The sequence below is a fragment of the Pieris brassicae genome, chromosome 5 (genome assembly GCF_905147105.1).
Source record: "Pieris brassicae chromosome 5, ilPieBrab1.1, whole genome shotgun sequence".
NCBI classification, from domain to species: Eukaryota; Metazoa; Arthropoda; class Insecta; order Lepidoptera; family Pieridae; genus Pieris; species Pieris brassicae.
Genome location: NC_059669.1, coordinates 8,227,306 through 8,243,659, shown reverse-complemented (window position 1 = coordinate 8,243,659; position 16,354 = coordinate 8,227,306). Strand labels below are relative to the sequence as shown.

Genomic DNA, 16,354 nt, shown 5'->3' with positions numbered 1-16,354 from the left:
AGTGAGAAAATCATTCAAAAACTTTTCACCAAGAACACTCTTAAAGATTTATAAATGTTACATTAGACCACTATTAGAGTATGCCTACAGCATTTGGTATCCTTATTTCATAAAGGATATTAGTATGTTTGAAAGGGTTCAAATAAAAGCCACAAAAATGGTCAGGTCACATAGGAACAAATCTTATAATGAGCGTCTGAAAGCACTCGACGGTACTGATTTAGGAAGTGGGCTATTAATCTCATTGAAACATATAAAATCCTTACTGGCCACTATAATGTTCCAGGAATTGAGAAGCTCTTTATTTTAAGTGAAAATACACATTTGAAGGTAGTTCTTTAAAACTGAAGACCACTCAATATAACACAAATTCCTTAAAGAACTTTGTTCCAAACCGAGTAATTAGTGCACCCTCTTTGAACTCGTTTAAAAATAGGTTGAAGTTCCTCCAAATACTCGCGCATTAGTTGATTAAGCGGCTAGTGTGTTTATATACATAATAGTAATAACAAGTTAAAGATATACTGAACTATATTAATACAAGCGCGATATTTGTTGGATTGAAACTGTTATAGAGACGTAAGGCGCGTTTAGTTTAATTATACCATAGCATGAAACGGAAATATTACGTTAAGATTTTCGTATTATAAGTCAGACCTTTCGAAATGCGAAGAAAGGTAATTGAATATGTTTAAAGATAATATGACAATACCTACTTATAACAGTGCAATAAGTTATTATATATATATATATTTTAGTTGTTTATTTTTTTAAAGTTTTACAATTATTTGTTGTCGATTATATGTGACTTTTGTAATCCATAAATTAATTACAGTCTGTGCTATGGATTATTTTGTATCTGTACCATACTATATCATTATTTATTATATACTCTTTGGTGCGGCGGTGACTTGTCAAAATTGTAAGACTCACGATTTGGGCTTTGTGAATTAGATTTTTGCCATATAACTTGAATACTTTAATTTGTCCCGTACCAGTGGATTTAATATTGAAATAAAAATGACTGCTAAGAATAAACAAGAAGAAGCAAAAAAGGAAAAGACTGAACCTGTAGCTGCTCCTAATGATGATTTAGTGAGTAAATATTTTAAAATTGTTTATTTCACACTAAACTTCACTTTAATTCTGATCCTGTTTTTTGTATTTATTATAGTCGGAAGAAGACAAACGTCTCCAAGAGGAACTCAATATGCTTGTGGAAAAACTTGTGGTATGTTAAAATATTTCTGGAACTATAATCATGTTTAATCTATATCTAAGCTAATAACAATTTCTGGTTCTAGGGAAATGAAGTTGACTTATATTTTCCTGCTTTACAAATGTTGAGTAATCTAATACGTACATCAACTACTTCAATGACTTCTGTACCTAAACCCTTAAAGTTTTTGAGAGAACATTACCCAACATTAAAAGAAGTCTATGAAAAGATAGTGGATCCTAAAACTAAAAAATTTTGTGCTGATGTGGTATCAGTATTAGCAATGGGTGTCAGTGGAACTCTTGTAAGTATCCTTCAAGTTCGTTACTTTAATTTTTAGTGATTAAGTAGATTCAATGTGAAGCGGTGATTTCATTGCACAAAATAGTTGCTAAACAAGTTCCATATCATATAAGAATGTGTGTACAGCTGAGTAGACACAAGATCTGGCAAATTACGACCTATATTGAGCCAATAAGGTAGCTTTTTGAGTAATATAACTATTTTAGTGCAATGAAACAACCTCTTCATATTGAATCTACTTAATTACTAATATAGTTAAACTAGTCAAAAAGCAATCTTATCTATCGCTCCAACAGGATAACATAATAACAGTTCTAACCCCAATAAAATTTTGTAGGATGTTGCAGAGAAGAGGGAATGTCTCAAGTATTGTTTACTAGGAACAATGGCTAATGTTGGAGAATGGGGGCATGAATATGTTAGGTATAAAATGAGCCATATAAAAAAGAATTGTTATATAAATTACATATAATCAATAACATATTATGTTTCAATAGGCAACTTGAAGGGGAAATATCTGAGGAATGGAATGTAGAAAATATGGACAGTTTGTTACCTCTGGTCCGAGATGTAATTGCTTTTGATATGAAACACTCAGCTGAAATTCAGGCCTGTGATTTACTAATGGAAATTGATCGATTAGATCTGCTCACACAACACATGGATCAAAGCAACTACCCTCGAGTTTGCTTATATTTGATTGGGTAAGATGTTTTTTAAGATTAGTAGTAGTAATAGTTTAATGGAAAATGTCTTAAAATATATAACTTGAAAAAATGGATGTATCCTAGAGCATTACAGTTATGTGTATTTTTATCATATTAATAGTTGTTGGTAAAATTTTGTTATGGTGCATATACTACTTGGAGAAATGAACATAACTGTTACACCATATAAACATGTTGGAATATAAAGTATTATCTTGGTAAATACATATTTGTATTAAAAAATTCAAAAGTACTGTCACATGTAATACTTTATAAAGTCAATATTGATGCTATTGGATAATACAATTGTTATTAAAATATTGTGAGAAAAGCATCTCGTTGACATGTTTCATGCATGTTAGGTGGAAAACCGACTTTTACTAAGAAAACCTATCATTGAGAGGTGCAGTAAAGTATCCTTATTGGGAGGTTTTGTTATATTACACTTATTTTTTTTCTAGATGTGCAAGTTATGTAGTTGAACCTGAGTCTACTCAAATACTCCAAGGAGTGCTGGAAACATATTTGAAGTTTGGAGAGTACCCAAGAGCCTTATTGGTTGCTATGCAATTGCATGATAAGGCCAAATGTGAGGAAGTTTTTAATTCCTGTAATGACATGTAAGTATATTTAACATTGATATTTTTAGATATTTAAAAGTAAACTAAAGTATATATTTCTACAATTAAACATCATATTTTATATGATGAAGGTATTCTGAACAAAACCTGCGCCTGACTTTTACTAATAAAAATCATTTTAGGTTGGTCAAAAAACAATTATGCTACATGCTTGCTCGGCAGTATGTACCTTTAGACTTGGATGATGAAGACTTAAGAACAATCCTACTCAATGCCCACATCAATGATCACTTTCTGAGTTTGGGAAGGGAGGTAATATGGATATATGTTTAAAATATAGAGAATGGAATTGGTTATATGCACTATGAGGTCACCAACTAATAACCAATTCTACTAACTAACTATTTTAATGCTATGTGACAAAAAATTTAGTAAATCATATTTCGTATAATTTTTTTACAATAACATATTAATTTAAAAAAAATTATTTCAAATCTTGGCAAATTGTAGTCAAGTTTGAAGTACAAAATATGTTAGTCCAATAATATGGCAGTTAATTAGAAAAATGATGAAATGGTGGCTAAACAGAGAGTAATTAAGTCAAACATGATTTTAAAAGCGATTCCAAAAATAATTAAAGATCAATATTAAAATAATCTTTTCCTTTATATCATAATTGGCATTATAATCATTGTACACCTAAAGGCAACAAGAGTTTTATATATATATAAATATTTTTTTGCTATATAATTAATAGAAAGCATAAATACAGAAAACAAAAATAATAATATAAGTATGTTGCAGTTTTTAAATGTAATCTATATAAATATTTTAGCTTGATATCATGGAACCAAAAACACCAGAAGAGGTGTACAAAACTTGGTTGGAATCGGCTGGATCTGCTCTCAGACCATCACTACTAGCTGACCACCCTGTTGACTCAGCTCGTCAGAACTTATCTGCAACATTTGTCAATGCATTTGTTAATGCTGGGTTTGGCAGAGATAAGTTGGTTACCACTGAGGATGGTAATAAGTGGATGTACAAGAACAAAGACCATGGTAAGATCAATAACTAAATAAAATTAGTTGATAGTAGAAACAAAATGTAAATAAAAGGGTCATTAACCCGTGGTCTATAAATTAATTTGTTATAAAACTTTTATTTTGTATTAATTAAATTTTTTTTATTGTATATTCAATTCATTGGCATTATAATCATTGTACACCTAAAGGCAACAAGAGTTTTATAGATATATAAAATTTTTTTTGCTTCATAATTAATAGAAAGCAGAAATACAGAAAACAAAAATAATAATATAAGTAATTTAACATAATTGACAATAATTATGTTTTGTTTTTGAATAGGAATGTTATCAGCCGCAGCATCTCTAGGCATGATCCATTTATGGGATGTAGATGGTGGTTTAACTCCAATAGACAAATACCTATACACAGCTGATGAACACATTAAAGCCGGAGCCCTTCTCGCTCTTGGCTTAGTAAATTGTGGAGTTAGGAATGAGTGTGATCCAGCACTAGCTCTGTTGTCTGATTATGTCCTTCACTCTAGTGCTAACTTGAGAATCGGCAGTGTTTTAGGTGAGTAATCAAATGGTTAACAACAACTAGGTATTAGTTAAACATAGCACAGTTCATCAATCTTAACAAAAAATCAGGTTTCAAAGATTAACTTTTTTTAATGTTTCGTTTAGTGTATGGCATAATTTTTTTATTGTCGACAATGTTAGTATAAAATAAATAATTTGATGTTTATTTACTTAGATTTAAAATAGTGCCAGGTATAGCATCATAGCAATTTTGAAGCATAATTGACTAGATCAATCTAGTAAGTAAAAATAGAACAAATCTAAGTTGTAAAATAAGTTTAAAGAATGCTGTCTAGCTAACTTTTAAACCTGTGAGTCTAAAAAGCGATTTAATTTGAAAAAACCGATTAAATAATAAATACTTCCAATAGGTTTGGGCATAGCGTACGCTGGAACTCAGCGCGAGGACGTCTTGTCTCATTTATTGCCAGTTCTAAGCGATTCCGCGGCGCCGCCTGAAATCTGTGCACTCGCAGCGCTTTCTTGTGGTCTCATCGCTGTTGGGTCGTGTAATGGTGATGTAAGTATATTCGTTAATTCCCTTTAAATCCCTGATTGTACTTACTTACTGTACTCGTTACGTATTCTCGCGAATTTTAAGAAAAATATTGTTGGTTTGTTGGTTAGAGGATTGTTGGCCTAGTGGCTTCAGCGTGCGACTCTCATCCCTGAGGTCGTAGGTTCGATCCCCGGCTGTGCACCAATGGATTTTCGTACTATGTGCGCATTTAACATTAGCTCGAACAGTGTAGGAAAACATCGTGAGGAAACCGACTTGCCTTAGACCCAAAAAGTCGGCGGTGTGTGTCAGGCTCAGAAGGCTGATCACCTACTTGCCTATTCAATTCACAAACGATCATGAAACAGATTGTAGCGCCATTGATTATTATTATTATTGTTGATTTGGGTTAAGCCGTATTTTATAATGCAATATAAATAATGTGACGTCACTCAAAATTAAGTTATGACTCGGTATCTTTCGCACCTTCCATTCCAAATTGTCAAGAGTATTTCGTTTAAAATTGTTTAAACCTGGTAACACCATATACATCATAGTCTTCGAGAAGTAAAGTGTTGTGTAAATTATTAAAATATTATATAAATACTATTTCTTGTTTTTTAGGTAACCTGTGCAATCATTCAACGTCTAATCGATGACAATAAAGATCTTCACTCGTCAACCTATGCGCGCTTTCTGCATTTAGGCCTCGGCCTATGCTTTTTGGGTAAGAAGCTTAATTTAATAAAATGATTTAGTAAGTAGAAAATTATGTACAACAGTATAGATTCTTGTATTATAAGTAGTTAGAATGTATAAGCCTTTGTTCCTGTGATATGAAAACGGATTGGAAGACGATGAATTATCTACTTAGCGCAAAAAAACCATAGAGAGCTGATTCTGTTGTTTTTGTAGACAGAATACTTATCACAATAGAAAATGTCAATATTGACCATAAAAATTAATGGATCTTTATAAAAAGATAAATTTTGATAAATAGTTAGCTTAGCATAGCCTCTACTATTGGCACAATTTTTTAAACTCGCTTCAGTAATTTACAAAAATACTACTACGCTATTTTCTTGACAAACTTCGTTGAATTTATGAGTAGCTGAATTTTGTTTCACGTATAAGATGGGCATAAGGCACCGAAAATAAACTTTGAATTTAATATTTCATGTTTATAGGTTGCAAAGAGCGTACAGAAGCCACAATGGCGGCATTAGAGGTCCTACCAGAACCACAGCAGTCGTTATGTCAGACAACACTGTCAATGTGCGCGTACGCAGGCACCGGTGACGTGCTCGTCGTACAACAGATGCTGCACATCTGCTCCAAACATTACGAGACTGATGTATGTAACGATTCCTTCCTTAGACTAGTTATAAAATACAATTGAATACTTAATGATAAATACTAGAAGAAAAAATTATAGACAATATCGTAAATGTAAAAAATGAAACTCATTTTTTAATAAATAGCTTTATGACGAAGTCAAGCGAATTTTCCTAATTTGTATAATAATTAATGTAAATTTTTATGACCAATAATAAAATTAGTCTAAAACAAAATTGTTTGTTATCTTGGCCTGAGATGCCTGAAAGCCAGAAACCTTTAAAATTATCTATACTAATAGTTTAACACAGGTTTCATATGGCTATTTATGTACAATATTTTGGCCCACCAAAAAAATTAAGTAAATATAATGTTAAACTCACTAACACGTCGATTTTACTCCACTTAAGTTGGTTTCCTTTAGACAACTGCATAAAGTCAGAAAATGTGTCTTCAGGGTCGGTACATTGATTTACTTTTATAAGGAATAAACTGATTATAGATTGTTTCAATGTGATATTAAAGTTGCACATGTCTTAGAATGAACAAGCATCCACTGAAGATACAGCGTTTAAGAAGCAAGATAAGAAAGAGAACAAAGAAAGCACTAGCAGTGGTAGCGGTTCAGCAAGTAGCTCCAAGGATGATAAGAACAAGAGTAAGTATAACTTTGTTCTTAGTTTTGGCACAAATAAATATCTGTCCAAATTTAAACGGGAAATTTTATTATTTACGTAATTTCGGTTAAAGACACTCGAATTTATAATAAAATAAATTCCCATCAATAATTTTATCATAAAGTTAAAGCGATACAGGACATTACAGATTAATTTAAACTTGGACCTTTCTGTCAAATTGTGTTTACGCTGTGATAAAGTAAAAGATTTTTATCAATAACTGGGTATGTATTCCATCTTTATATACCCTCGATTAACTCTGGGTTTCTTATTTACCATATTTTCCAGGCAAGTCAAAAGACAGTAAGAGCAAAGAAAAAGAGAAGGAGCGTGAAGCAAACAAGGAGTTATCGTCAGTTCAGGCGGTTGCTACCCTGGGAGTGGCAGTTATCGCTTTCGCGGAAGAAACTGGCGCCGAAATGTGCACTAGGATATTTGGACAGCTGGTATGTTGTATACTATATTATTTAATATGTTTGTGATTTTATTTTTACACAAGTTTCATTATGGACATTATGGTCGAAAAACTAGCCTTGTAAGTTTCGCAGTTCTTGCTCTTTTAGAGAAACCTGTCAAGTCAGCCCAATTTTTGTTCCTAGGGGGACAAAGACGTTAGACGTTAATAAATATGTAAATACTATATATGTTTCGTTAAACAGATAAGGGGCTATATTAATATGACGCAAATGATATTTTGAAATATCAAAAATTGTGTAAAATTTCATAAGAGAAACAAGTGCAACTTGTGATGTTAAATTATCAGATGAGTACAAAAAGGAATTAATAGATTTATTTTAAAAATATTGTACCTTTTCATTCATTTGTTCATACCCCTACTATTATAAAGTGGCATCTGTTTAAATGTAATTAAATATTAATGAAACTGATTCGTTTAGTCATTAAACGGTCTTTGATGCGATAAAAGTTTATTTTAAAATAATTGTATTAACTTTAATTTTAAAATCATTTTCTAAATGCAGGGCCGTTACGGAGAGCCAGCAGTTCGACGCGCAGTGCCACTCGCTATCGCCTTGTGTTCTGTGTCAAACCCACAGTTATCGGTGATCGATGTACTTAACAAGTACTCACACGACTCTGACAATGACGTCGCCTATAACGCGATATTCGCAATGGGACTTGTTGGAGCTGGTACCAACAATGCCAGGTGCATATAGACATTTATTTGAGAATTCCTACCTATTTGGTTAGGTCCTAATATATTTAATTTCTGTTTAATTTATATGCAGTCCATAGTGGTTCGTTTTGAACTCTAGAATAGACTAGATTTAGAAGTTAAGGAAGAATGTGACATGGGAACTATTAAAACATTTTTTATTTTAGTTATTTTTTTTTATATTGATGCTTAACGGACTGCCTATTTCTGGCGTTATAGATAGTTGTCGTTTTATGGTAAGAAACATTGTATTTATGCGTCTTTTGCAGACTGGCAACAATGCTCCGCGCCCTGGCTTTATACCACAGCAAGTCGCCCGTGCATTTATTCATGGTGCGACTTGCTCAAGGTCTGTGCCACGCAGGCAAAGGTACAGTGACATTGAGTCCAGCACATGCGGATCGCCGTCTCGTCAACCAGCCAGCACTTGCTGGTCTTCTTGTTGTGCTAACAGCGCTTCTCGACTGCAAAAATAGTAAGATTTTATTATACATTAGGAATGCGAAAACGATTTTAATAAAACTTGGACTGTTCCCTAGTTAGGTTAGTTGAAATGGATCCTCCTTATACTTTTCGTCTCCAGTAACTTTTTTCAAATTTTAAATTAGGATAATAAATATGAATCTTAAGAAATAAAATGGAAACTGAAAAGGTTTCATGTTTTTAAAAATAATAATTTGGTAAATTTATTCGTACAATTCATTGAATTCTATTATTTATTTTAGTTATCCTTGGCAAGTCACATTACTTGCTCTTTGTTCTGGCTACTGCAATGCAGCCCCGGTGGTTAGTTACATTAGATGAGAATCTTCAGCCCTTGAATGTCAGTGTTCGTGTTGGACAGGTAATTTGAATAGATAAATTTACTTAACCTATTAAAAGTAAGTTAAGTAATTAGCTTAGCAATATTGAATTTAAACTTGATTACAGGCTGTTGATGTTATTGGAAAAGCTGGTACACCCAAAACCATAGCAGGATCACACACTCATACTACACCAGTTCTTTTATCCTTTGGGGAGAGAGCAGAACTTGCAACTGATGAGTACATACCACTATCACCAGTTATGGAAGGTTTTGTAATCCTCAAGAAAAATGAGGATAGCATAATGGCTTCAGTTCAGTAATTCACATTTAGTTTCTAATCTTAATTAAATGTACTTTTTAATTCAAAACAATTAAAATATTAATGATTAAATTTGATTTTATTCTTTCACCTTTGTACAGTTCTTCCTAGAGCTATTAGTTACACATTCCGTGTAATTTGAAATTATTTAGTTGTTTGTATCAATTGTGTATATCTAGGCTTGCCATAAATACTGAAAGAAATAAAAAAAATATATTCCAACTAACATTTATTAATTTTAGTGTTAATTTAATAAATAAAACAATTTATAATATAAAAAGCTTATTAGAAGTGTTTCCATTGGCCGCAATACAGTCCTTTAAACGTTGAGCCCAGTTATCAATAGAAGCACGCACACTTTCCATGCGAAAATTCTGCTGCCAATTGTCCGGATTGTTTCAGAGACTCCCAAATTGTCATGGCGTAGAGCCGTATTCTCTAAAACTGATCATAAATCATAATCCAGCTGATTAAGATCGGGACTAGACGACGGCCACTCTTCAGTTTTGATGAAGGCCAAAACGTTCGTTAGCAACCAAGACTGCGTAGACTGAGCTTTATGACCCGGCGTCTTGCTGTAAGGACCAATCTTTTATTATTGAACATGGTGTTAAAGAGGTTCACTACCTTCTCAAGAATGGTATCCTGATACACTTGTGCCAATGTTTCGATACCTTGTTCATATAAGTATGGCTCAGTCACTCCTTCATAGCCAAGCAAACATTACCCCACCAAACCATCTCTGAAGTTGGATAGTGTCCACATTGCAATGTCAACTAATTGGGAAGCTTTCTTAGAGCTTTGAGCTGAATTTTACAATTGAGCAACATTTTTTTGTGACCTCCTTTTGCGTACCGCTTCAGTAGTTTTTATGAGCCTATTATTTTTTAAAATATCAGTTAAGACATTACTCTTAAAGGCGACATGGTTTTAGGTGCTATCTTCATCAATCAAGATAAAATATTTTGCTTTTGGAGAGGATTTCTTCGAATTCTTTCCCTTATTGCTTTGCCCACCCTTTTTTACGAACACTATGTGGATGGCCAGATTTCTTTCTGTCACAAACAGAGGAGATCTTGTTGTATTTATTAATAGCCCAGTACACAAATATTTTACTATAATACCAAGTATATGGAGGGTTATAAAAATGGCATCCAATAGCTCCATACCTACTTTGTGTAATGCAATAACAGTGATTCAGTTCTCTTTATCACACAACTCCATTTTAATATCGCAATATATTTTAGAATGTATTGGCACCAGAATGAGAATCTCAATGAACAATCATATAAAAATTACAGATTCCAAATTCAAATGTAACATTTTGTTTATTTTCAAGTATAACAGTATTTATGGCCAGGCTAAGTATTTATAAAAATGCATTTAAATTAGGTTGTATATTGTATTAGATATATTCATTTTTTTTAAGTTCTTCATATTTGTGCTATCAGTAAAGAAATTCATGCAGTTGTTGATTATGTTTACAAGGAGATATTAAATACATAGTTAAAAACTCTTGTCACTTGATTTAACAACAAACACTTAAGTTATTTTTCTTGTTGGTACAATTACAACAAGGTAAGGTACAAGTACAAAACCAAATTAACCAAACCACTTTTAAAAAAGTGAAAAATACAATTATTTGGTATAAGTAAAAAAATATAAGTGAAACAATAGAAATATGGTAATTTTTACCACTGTAACATTTATAGAGTTTAAAGGTAATTATAAAAATATATTTTATTAATAAAAGTTTACAAAGAGTGATCATTGCCATTTTCACAATCACTTTTCACATTATTAATATTAGGTTCTGTAATATTAACAGTTTTTTGTTTTGACTTGGGTCCAAGATCTTTTTCTGAATGATCACTATCACTATTAGATTGGGAAGATTTGTCATCAGTAATATTTGTTTTCAGTTGTTCAGCTTTTATTTTAGCTTTTTGTTTTCTTTTTAACCTTTTAGCTCTCTTTTTGGCAGTTCTTTCCTCTGCTTTACGTTTATTTTCCTCTATTCTATTGTGATATGCATCATCAAGCTTTTCCTAAAACAAAAATAGGGTCTATAATAAGTTTTCTTTAGTTATTATTAATTACCTTTAAAAAATATATTAGTGTTCCTTAATATCGCGTTTGAATTTAGTAGTAGTGTACCTTTTCACTTTTTTCTTGTATGAATTTTTGACGTGCATACTCCTTTCGTCTAAGGTGTCTATACACATGAAATTCCCCCGAACCCGCGCCGGCACTAGAACCCATTACATTGCGAACAAAGTCAGGTGGTGGAGCAAGTGATTTATCCTTACGTCTCTCTGGTATCAAAACTGGCTTCTCCTAAAATAGAAAAATAATTGGATCTGACCACTGCGATTCTAGCATAATAAAATACAAACAATTATACATACCGGGTTTTTCATTAGTTTTTCAAGGCGAAGTCTTTGTAAATCTGTAGCATCTTTAACAACAATTGGTTTCTTTTCCTCGTTTGCGCCGTCTTTGACATCCATTATTTTAGAAAACACACTTTACACTTATATACGAGGACTACCTAATTATTTTCACAATTTACAAACTAAATTCTAAAATCTAAATCAAAAGAAATCATTCTTGACAGTGACACTGATTGACTCATCTGTCGTTGAAATATTCTACATCAAAATAAACTTTTATACAGATTAACAGGTAATTAAAACCGATAAAAATTAGTTTTGATTGCGAGTGAAATTTGGTGCATTTTTATCTACAAAATAAAGTGGATGTATTTTAATCACGATAGACTTGTATGGGATTTCTTAACATTTCAGTAAGCATTTCTTACTTTGACGATTTTCATTTGTACTAGTATCTGTACCATTTCCGGTGGTGCAGAAGAACGTCTCTAATTTCACCTTGTGAAGGTCAAAGGACAGTAGCCGGCGAATTTCAGTCCAGTGGTATTTGCACATCTTCGGCAAAGGTTAAAGAAGTCGAATTAATTAGAAGCAACTGATTTTATTAGGTAAGTCCCCATAGGTGAAATTAATATCGATCAACATAGAATTTTTAATTATAAAGTAGTAAATAATTGTAAAATAAAAAAATCTGTATTACCTAACAATCGAAGTAACTTTTTTTTTTAAGCAGGTGTCCGTATTTCACACTTCCAAGATGCCAATCACTTCGATTAAAGCTCGTCAGATCTTCGACTCTCGCGGCAACCCCACAGTTGAGGTTGATCTAGTATGTACATAATTTGACCTTGTCTAAATTGAAGTTGTTTTAAGATACAACAGCTTACTAAAAATATAAGTTAAATTCGTAAGGTGACTGAGCTGGGGCTTTTCCGAGCGGCTGTACCGTCTGGTGCGTCAACGGGTGTCCATGAAGCCCTTGAGTTAAGAGACAATGTGAAGGGTGAATACCATGGGAAAGGGGTTCTGACTGCAATTAAGAACATTAATGACATAATTGCACCTGAATTGCTTAAACAAAGCTTTAATGAGACCCAGCAAAAGGAGGTATCTAAATATTTTAATGCAGTGTAAAAAAACAAACTTTTTATAATAATTTCTGGTTTAGATGTTTTTTTTTATAAAGACTTAAAATGTCACAAGGGTGATAAAGACAGAATATTCATTAGTTTTTGAGATTTAAAGTGTTTGTGATTAAGGCTTTACAGTGGTAATAGAGTGTAATATTTATAACATTTTTTATAGATTGATCAGTTCATGATCAAGCTTGATGGCACTGAGAATAAGTCTAAATTTGGTGCAAATGCCATCTTGGGTGTGTCTCTGGCTGTAGCTAAGGCTGGTGCTGCTAAAAAGGGTGTTCCTCTTTACAAGCACATAGCTGATTTGGCTGGAAACAAAGACATTGTTCTTCCAGTCCCTGCATTTAATGTCATTAATGGTGGATCACATGCTGGAAACAAACTCGCAATGCAGGAGTTCATGATTTTGCCCACTGGTTTGTATTTTATAAATAATGAATTGCTGACATCATATATCCTTATCAGTTGTATATAATAAACTTATCTATATTTCTTTAATATTTTTTCATGACTATTGATTTAGGTTACTTATTACCATATTTTATAGGTGCATCATCTTTTAGTGAGGCCATGCGTATGGGTTCAGAAATCTACCACCATCTAAAGAAAATCATCAAAGAAAAATTTGGCTTAGACTCAACTGCTGTGGGTGATGAGGGTGGTTTTGCCCCTAACATTCAGAACAACAAGGATGCTTTGTACCTTATTCAAGATGCTATTCAGCAGGCAGGCTACACTGGAAAGGTATATTTTTCATAAACATTACATATACTTTTAACTTTTTAATATTTTTTTCCTAAACATGACAATGAGAAAAAATTATCTGCGGAAAATGGAGTCCACATTATATGTAATTGAGGGGTGTCGGCCTAATGGCTTGAGTTAACCATGTTGAATCCTGAAGTTTTACAATAGAATAACAGCTGTTCACCAATTGGACTAATCTTTAGAAAAAACCGGCACCTTAAACCTAAAAATGAATGTTTGTCAGGCACCGAATGTCTTGCTTTTTGCCTATTTTGAAAAACGAAATTATGGCCAAAAATATACACAGATCTGCGGCCAAGACTAAGGTCCACCGATTTTTTTTTTTTTTGTTATACCTAGTTACTGTTTTCAGATTGAAATTGGTATGGATGTAGCAGCATCAGAATTTTTCAAGAATGCAACATATGATCTTGATTTTAAGAATCCCAAGTCAAACCCTGCTGACTACCTCTCGTCAGAAAAATTAGCCGATGTATACCTTGACTTCATCAAGGACTTCCCTATGGTCTCTATTGAAGACCCCTTTGACCAAGATGACTGGTCGGCTTGGAGTAACTTCACTGCCCGTACATCAATCCAGATTGTTGGAGATGATCTTACAGTAAGAAAGCCTTTTGAAAGCTTTGAATCCCATATACAATGCAAATTATTATATTTAACATTGTATTTGTAGGTAACAAACCCAAAACGCATTGCAACTGCTGTAGAAAAGAAAGCCTGTAACTGTCTTCTCCTGAAGGTCAATCAAATTGGTAGTGTCACCGAATCCATTGATGCTCACTTGCTGGCCAAGACCAATGCATGGGGCACAATGGTTTCACATAGGTGAGATGTTACCTGCTTGTTTCTTTTTAGGAATTGCTTTCCTTTTCTTTAAAAGGAAAAACTTAATATAATACACATTGACAGGTCTGGAGAGACTGAAGACACTTTTATTGCTGATCTTGTTGTTGGTCTTTCTACTGGCCAGATCAAGACAGGTGCTCCATGCAGATCTGAGCGTTTGGCCAAGTATAACCAGATTCTTCGTATCGAGGAGGAACTTGGTGCACAAGCCAAGTATGCTGGCAAGAACTTCCGCAGACCGGTCTAAACTCCCTTACATTGTTATATCATTGAATCTTAGTGTGGCACAATAGTGGTACTTTAAGTACCAATATGTGTATTCCTGTTTCTGCATTATAACAGACTTAGATTGTATATTATATAGGAAAAAATTGCTTCTATAATTTTTGATTGTGTAGAGTATGTGATGTATGTATGTTTATTTATTTATAAGTTTTAAGCGTTTTCAAAAGTCAATAAAGTCTGTATTATTTATGTGCATTTTAAATTCTGGGACTGTAAATGTATATTACGATTAGGACACAATTATTGGATAGATAAAAAGAAATACAAGTTATAATTAAAGAACTGTCCTTCAATATATTCAGACATTAGAAAAAACATATTTCAACAGCATATATACACTATGTATATTGTTCTATCTAACAGATATTTTACGATAATTTAAAATACTCGTGTTTGTAACCAATTCGTAGGTCTGCGAATGGGTTTTAGATTCCCGAGTTGTCCACCAATTTTTTTTTTTATAATTAGGTTTTAAAAAAATATATATAACCCATAATTTTCAACCTTCTACCCTTTTTATAGCGATATTAGTATTTAGTACTGATCAATTTATACGGCGTAACAATGTTTACCCGGTCAGCTTGTAATTTTTTTATAATTTACTTCATTCAATTCTTGTTTATGGCTTTTATTTTTGCCAACTGGGCACAAGGTACTTCGCCTGTGTCGTGTAGATGGAGAAGGCACGAAGGACATTGATCGGTGAAAATAAAAATGAAGTTAATTTTAAATATGCACCTAAAAAAATAGTTCAAATTCGATTCTTAATTTTAAGACAGCACATACAACACAAATATGAGTAATAACATAATTAAATACTTTTTCCTATTTATGAATAATTTATATGTATATTACACTTTAATTTTATTGCTTTCTATATATTAACATAAAAATCTACATTATGAACTAAACACAAACACTTAAAGAACGGGGGACTTTAGGGGGAAGAACGTCATAGAGAGGATGGGTTACTTTGGGACAGTTATATAGTATATGAAATACAGTGCCTTTATCCAAGCTACACTCACAGATAGAGTGATCCCTTATTCGGAGCTCGGCTAGATAAACAGGGATGCAAGCATGACCAAGACGCAGACGTGAGGTTATAGATGTAATCCAGCGATGCATTCCGATAATGACAAAACCAGGGTTGACTTGGTATGTTTGGTTGGATGAAAGCATAAAACTTACCCTTAACCGATTTGGCGTTATTCCAGTGTTTTCCAGGTTCTGTCCAGTTATGTCTTTGCAAGAGCACTAAGACGTTGAGCTAAATTTTTTAAATGATTTAAAGAACCTGGCTCAACAGCTGCTTCGACACATTAATCAGCAGTCTCGTTTGCAGGAATTTCCTTCATAATTTAAGATTTTAATTTCAATTATTGCGACGGAGTAAAAGCGTTTACTACTACAAGAAACGCCACATATCAGCACCGCAAAATATTCTTGTCGACAATTTGCAACGCAGGGCGTGCAATATTATTATAATATTTAATTTAGATATTAATCTATATTTTGTTAAATAGTAGGCATAGTCCTCGTGCTTTTCCGTACAAAGTGATTTTATAGTAATAACAAAGATAGTTGACTGGAGTAAAGATTTTAGTCCAACTCCACATCAAATCCAACAAGTCGTTTTCCGCTAAAAAAAACTACCTTTGCCGTGCCCCACCATTATGTGGAACCACCTGC

At 32.9% G+C, this 16,354-nt stretch overlaps 3 protein-coding genes across 5 annotated transcripts; 2 read left to right on the top strand and 1 right to left on the bottom strand.

The window, feature by feature from the left end:
- The first annotated feature begins 908 nt into the window (after positions 1 to 908).
- Positions 909 to 9,292, top strand: LOC123710067 (26S proteasome non-ATPase regulatory subunit 2). The gene is made up of 18 exons (XM_045661753.1): positions 909 to 1,095; positions 1,175 to 1,231; positions 1,305 to 1,523; positions 1,860 to 1,945; positions 2,020 to 2,226; positions 2,691 to 2,849; positions 2,993 to 3,122; positions 3,646 to 3,871; positions 4,178 to 4,411; positions 4,791 to 4,939; positions 5,543 to 5,645; positions 6,106 to 6,272; positions 6,794 to 6,911; positions 7,219 to 7,376; positions 7,911 to 8,095; positions 8,374 to 8,579; positions 8,830 to 8,948; positions 9,035 to 9,292. Exons 1-18 carry the CDS (start codon positions 1,021 to 1,023, stop codon positions 9,227 to 9,229), a joined length of 2,793 nt encoding a protein of 930 aa, XP_045517709.1. The 5' UTR covers positions 909 to 1,020; the 3' UTR covers positions 9,230 to 9,292.
- Positions 9,293 to 9,444: 152 nt separating this feature from the next.
- Positions 9,445 to 11,890, bottom strand: LOC123710069 (PRKR-interacting protein 1 homolog). 2 transcript variants are annotated; one of them, XR_006753793.1, is made up of 4 exons: positions 11,637 to 11,890; positions 11,386 to 11,565; positions 10,398 to 11,276; positions 9,445 to 9,803 (listed from the first exon to the last, which is right to left on the bottom strand). XR_006753793.1 is itself a non-coding variant. In XM_045661756.1 (3 exons), the coding sequence occupies exons 1-3, from the start codon at positions 11,736 to 11,738 to the stop codon at positions 10,983 to 10,985; spliced, it is 576 nt and encodes a 191-aa protein (XP_045517712.1). In that variant the 5' UTR covers positions 11,739 to 11,890; the 3' UTR covers positions 9,445 to 10,982. The 2 variants fall into 2 exon arrangements, 1 of the variants encoding a protein (XP_045517712.1); XM_045661756.1 differs by having other exon boundaries at positions 9,445 to 11,276.
- Positions 11,891 to 12,081: 191 nt separating this feature from the next.
- Positions 12,082 to 14,849, top strand: LOC123710068 (enolase). Of its 2 annotated transcripts, none has more exons than XM_045661754.1 (8): positions 12,082 to 12,229; positions 12,355 to 12,450; positions 12,534 to 12,728; positions 12,927 to 13,179; positions 13,311 to 13,507; positions 13,884 to 14,132; positions 14,205 to 14,356; positions 14,441 to 14,849. In XM_045661754.1, the coding sequence occupies exons 2-8, from the start codon at positions 12,379 to 12,381 to the stop codon at positions 14,622 to 14,624; spliced, it is 1,302 nt and encodes a 433-aa protein (XP_045517710.1). In that variant the 5' UTR covers positions 12,082 to 12,229; positions 12,355 to 12,378; the 3' UTR covers positions 14,625 to 14,849. The 2 variants fall into 2 exon arrangements, with proteins under 2 accessions (XP_045517710.1, XP_045517711.1); XM_045661755.1 differs by having other exon boundaries at positions 12,090 to 12,229; positions 12,352 to 12,450.
- Positions 14,850 to 16,354: the final 1,505 nt, after the last annotated feature.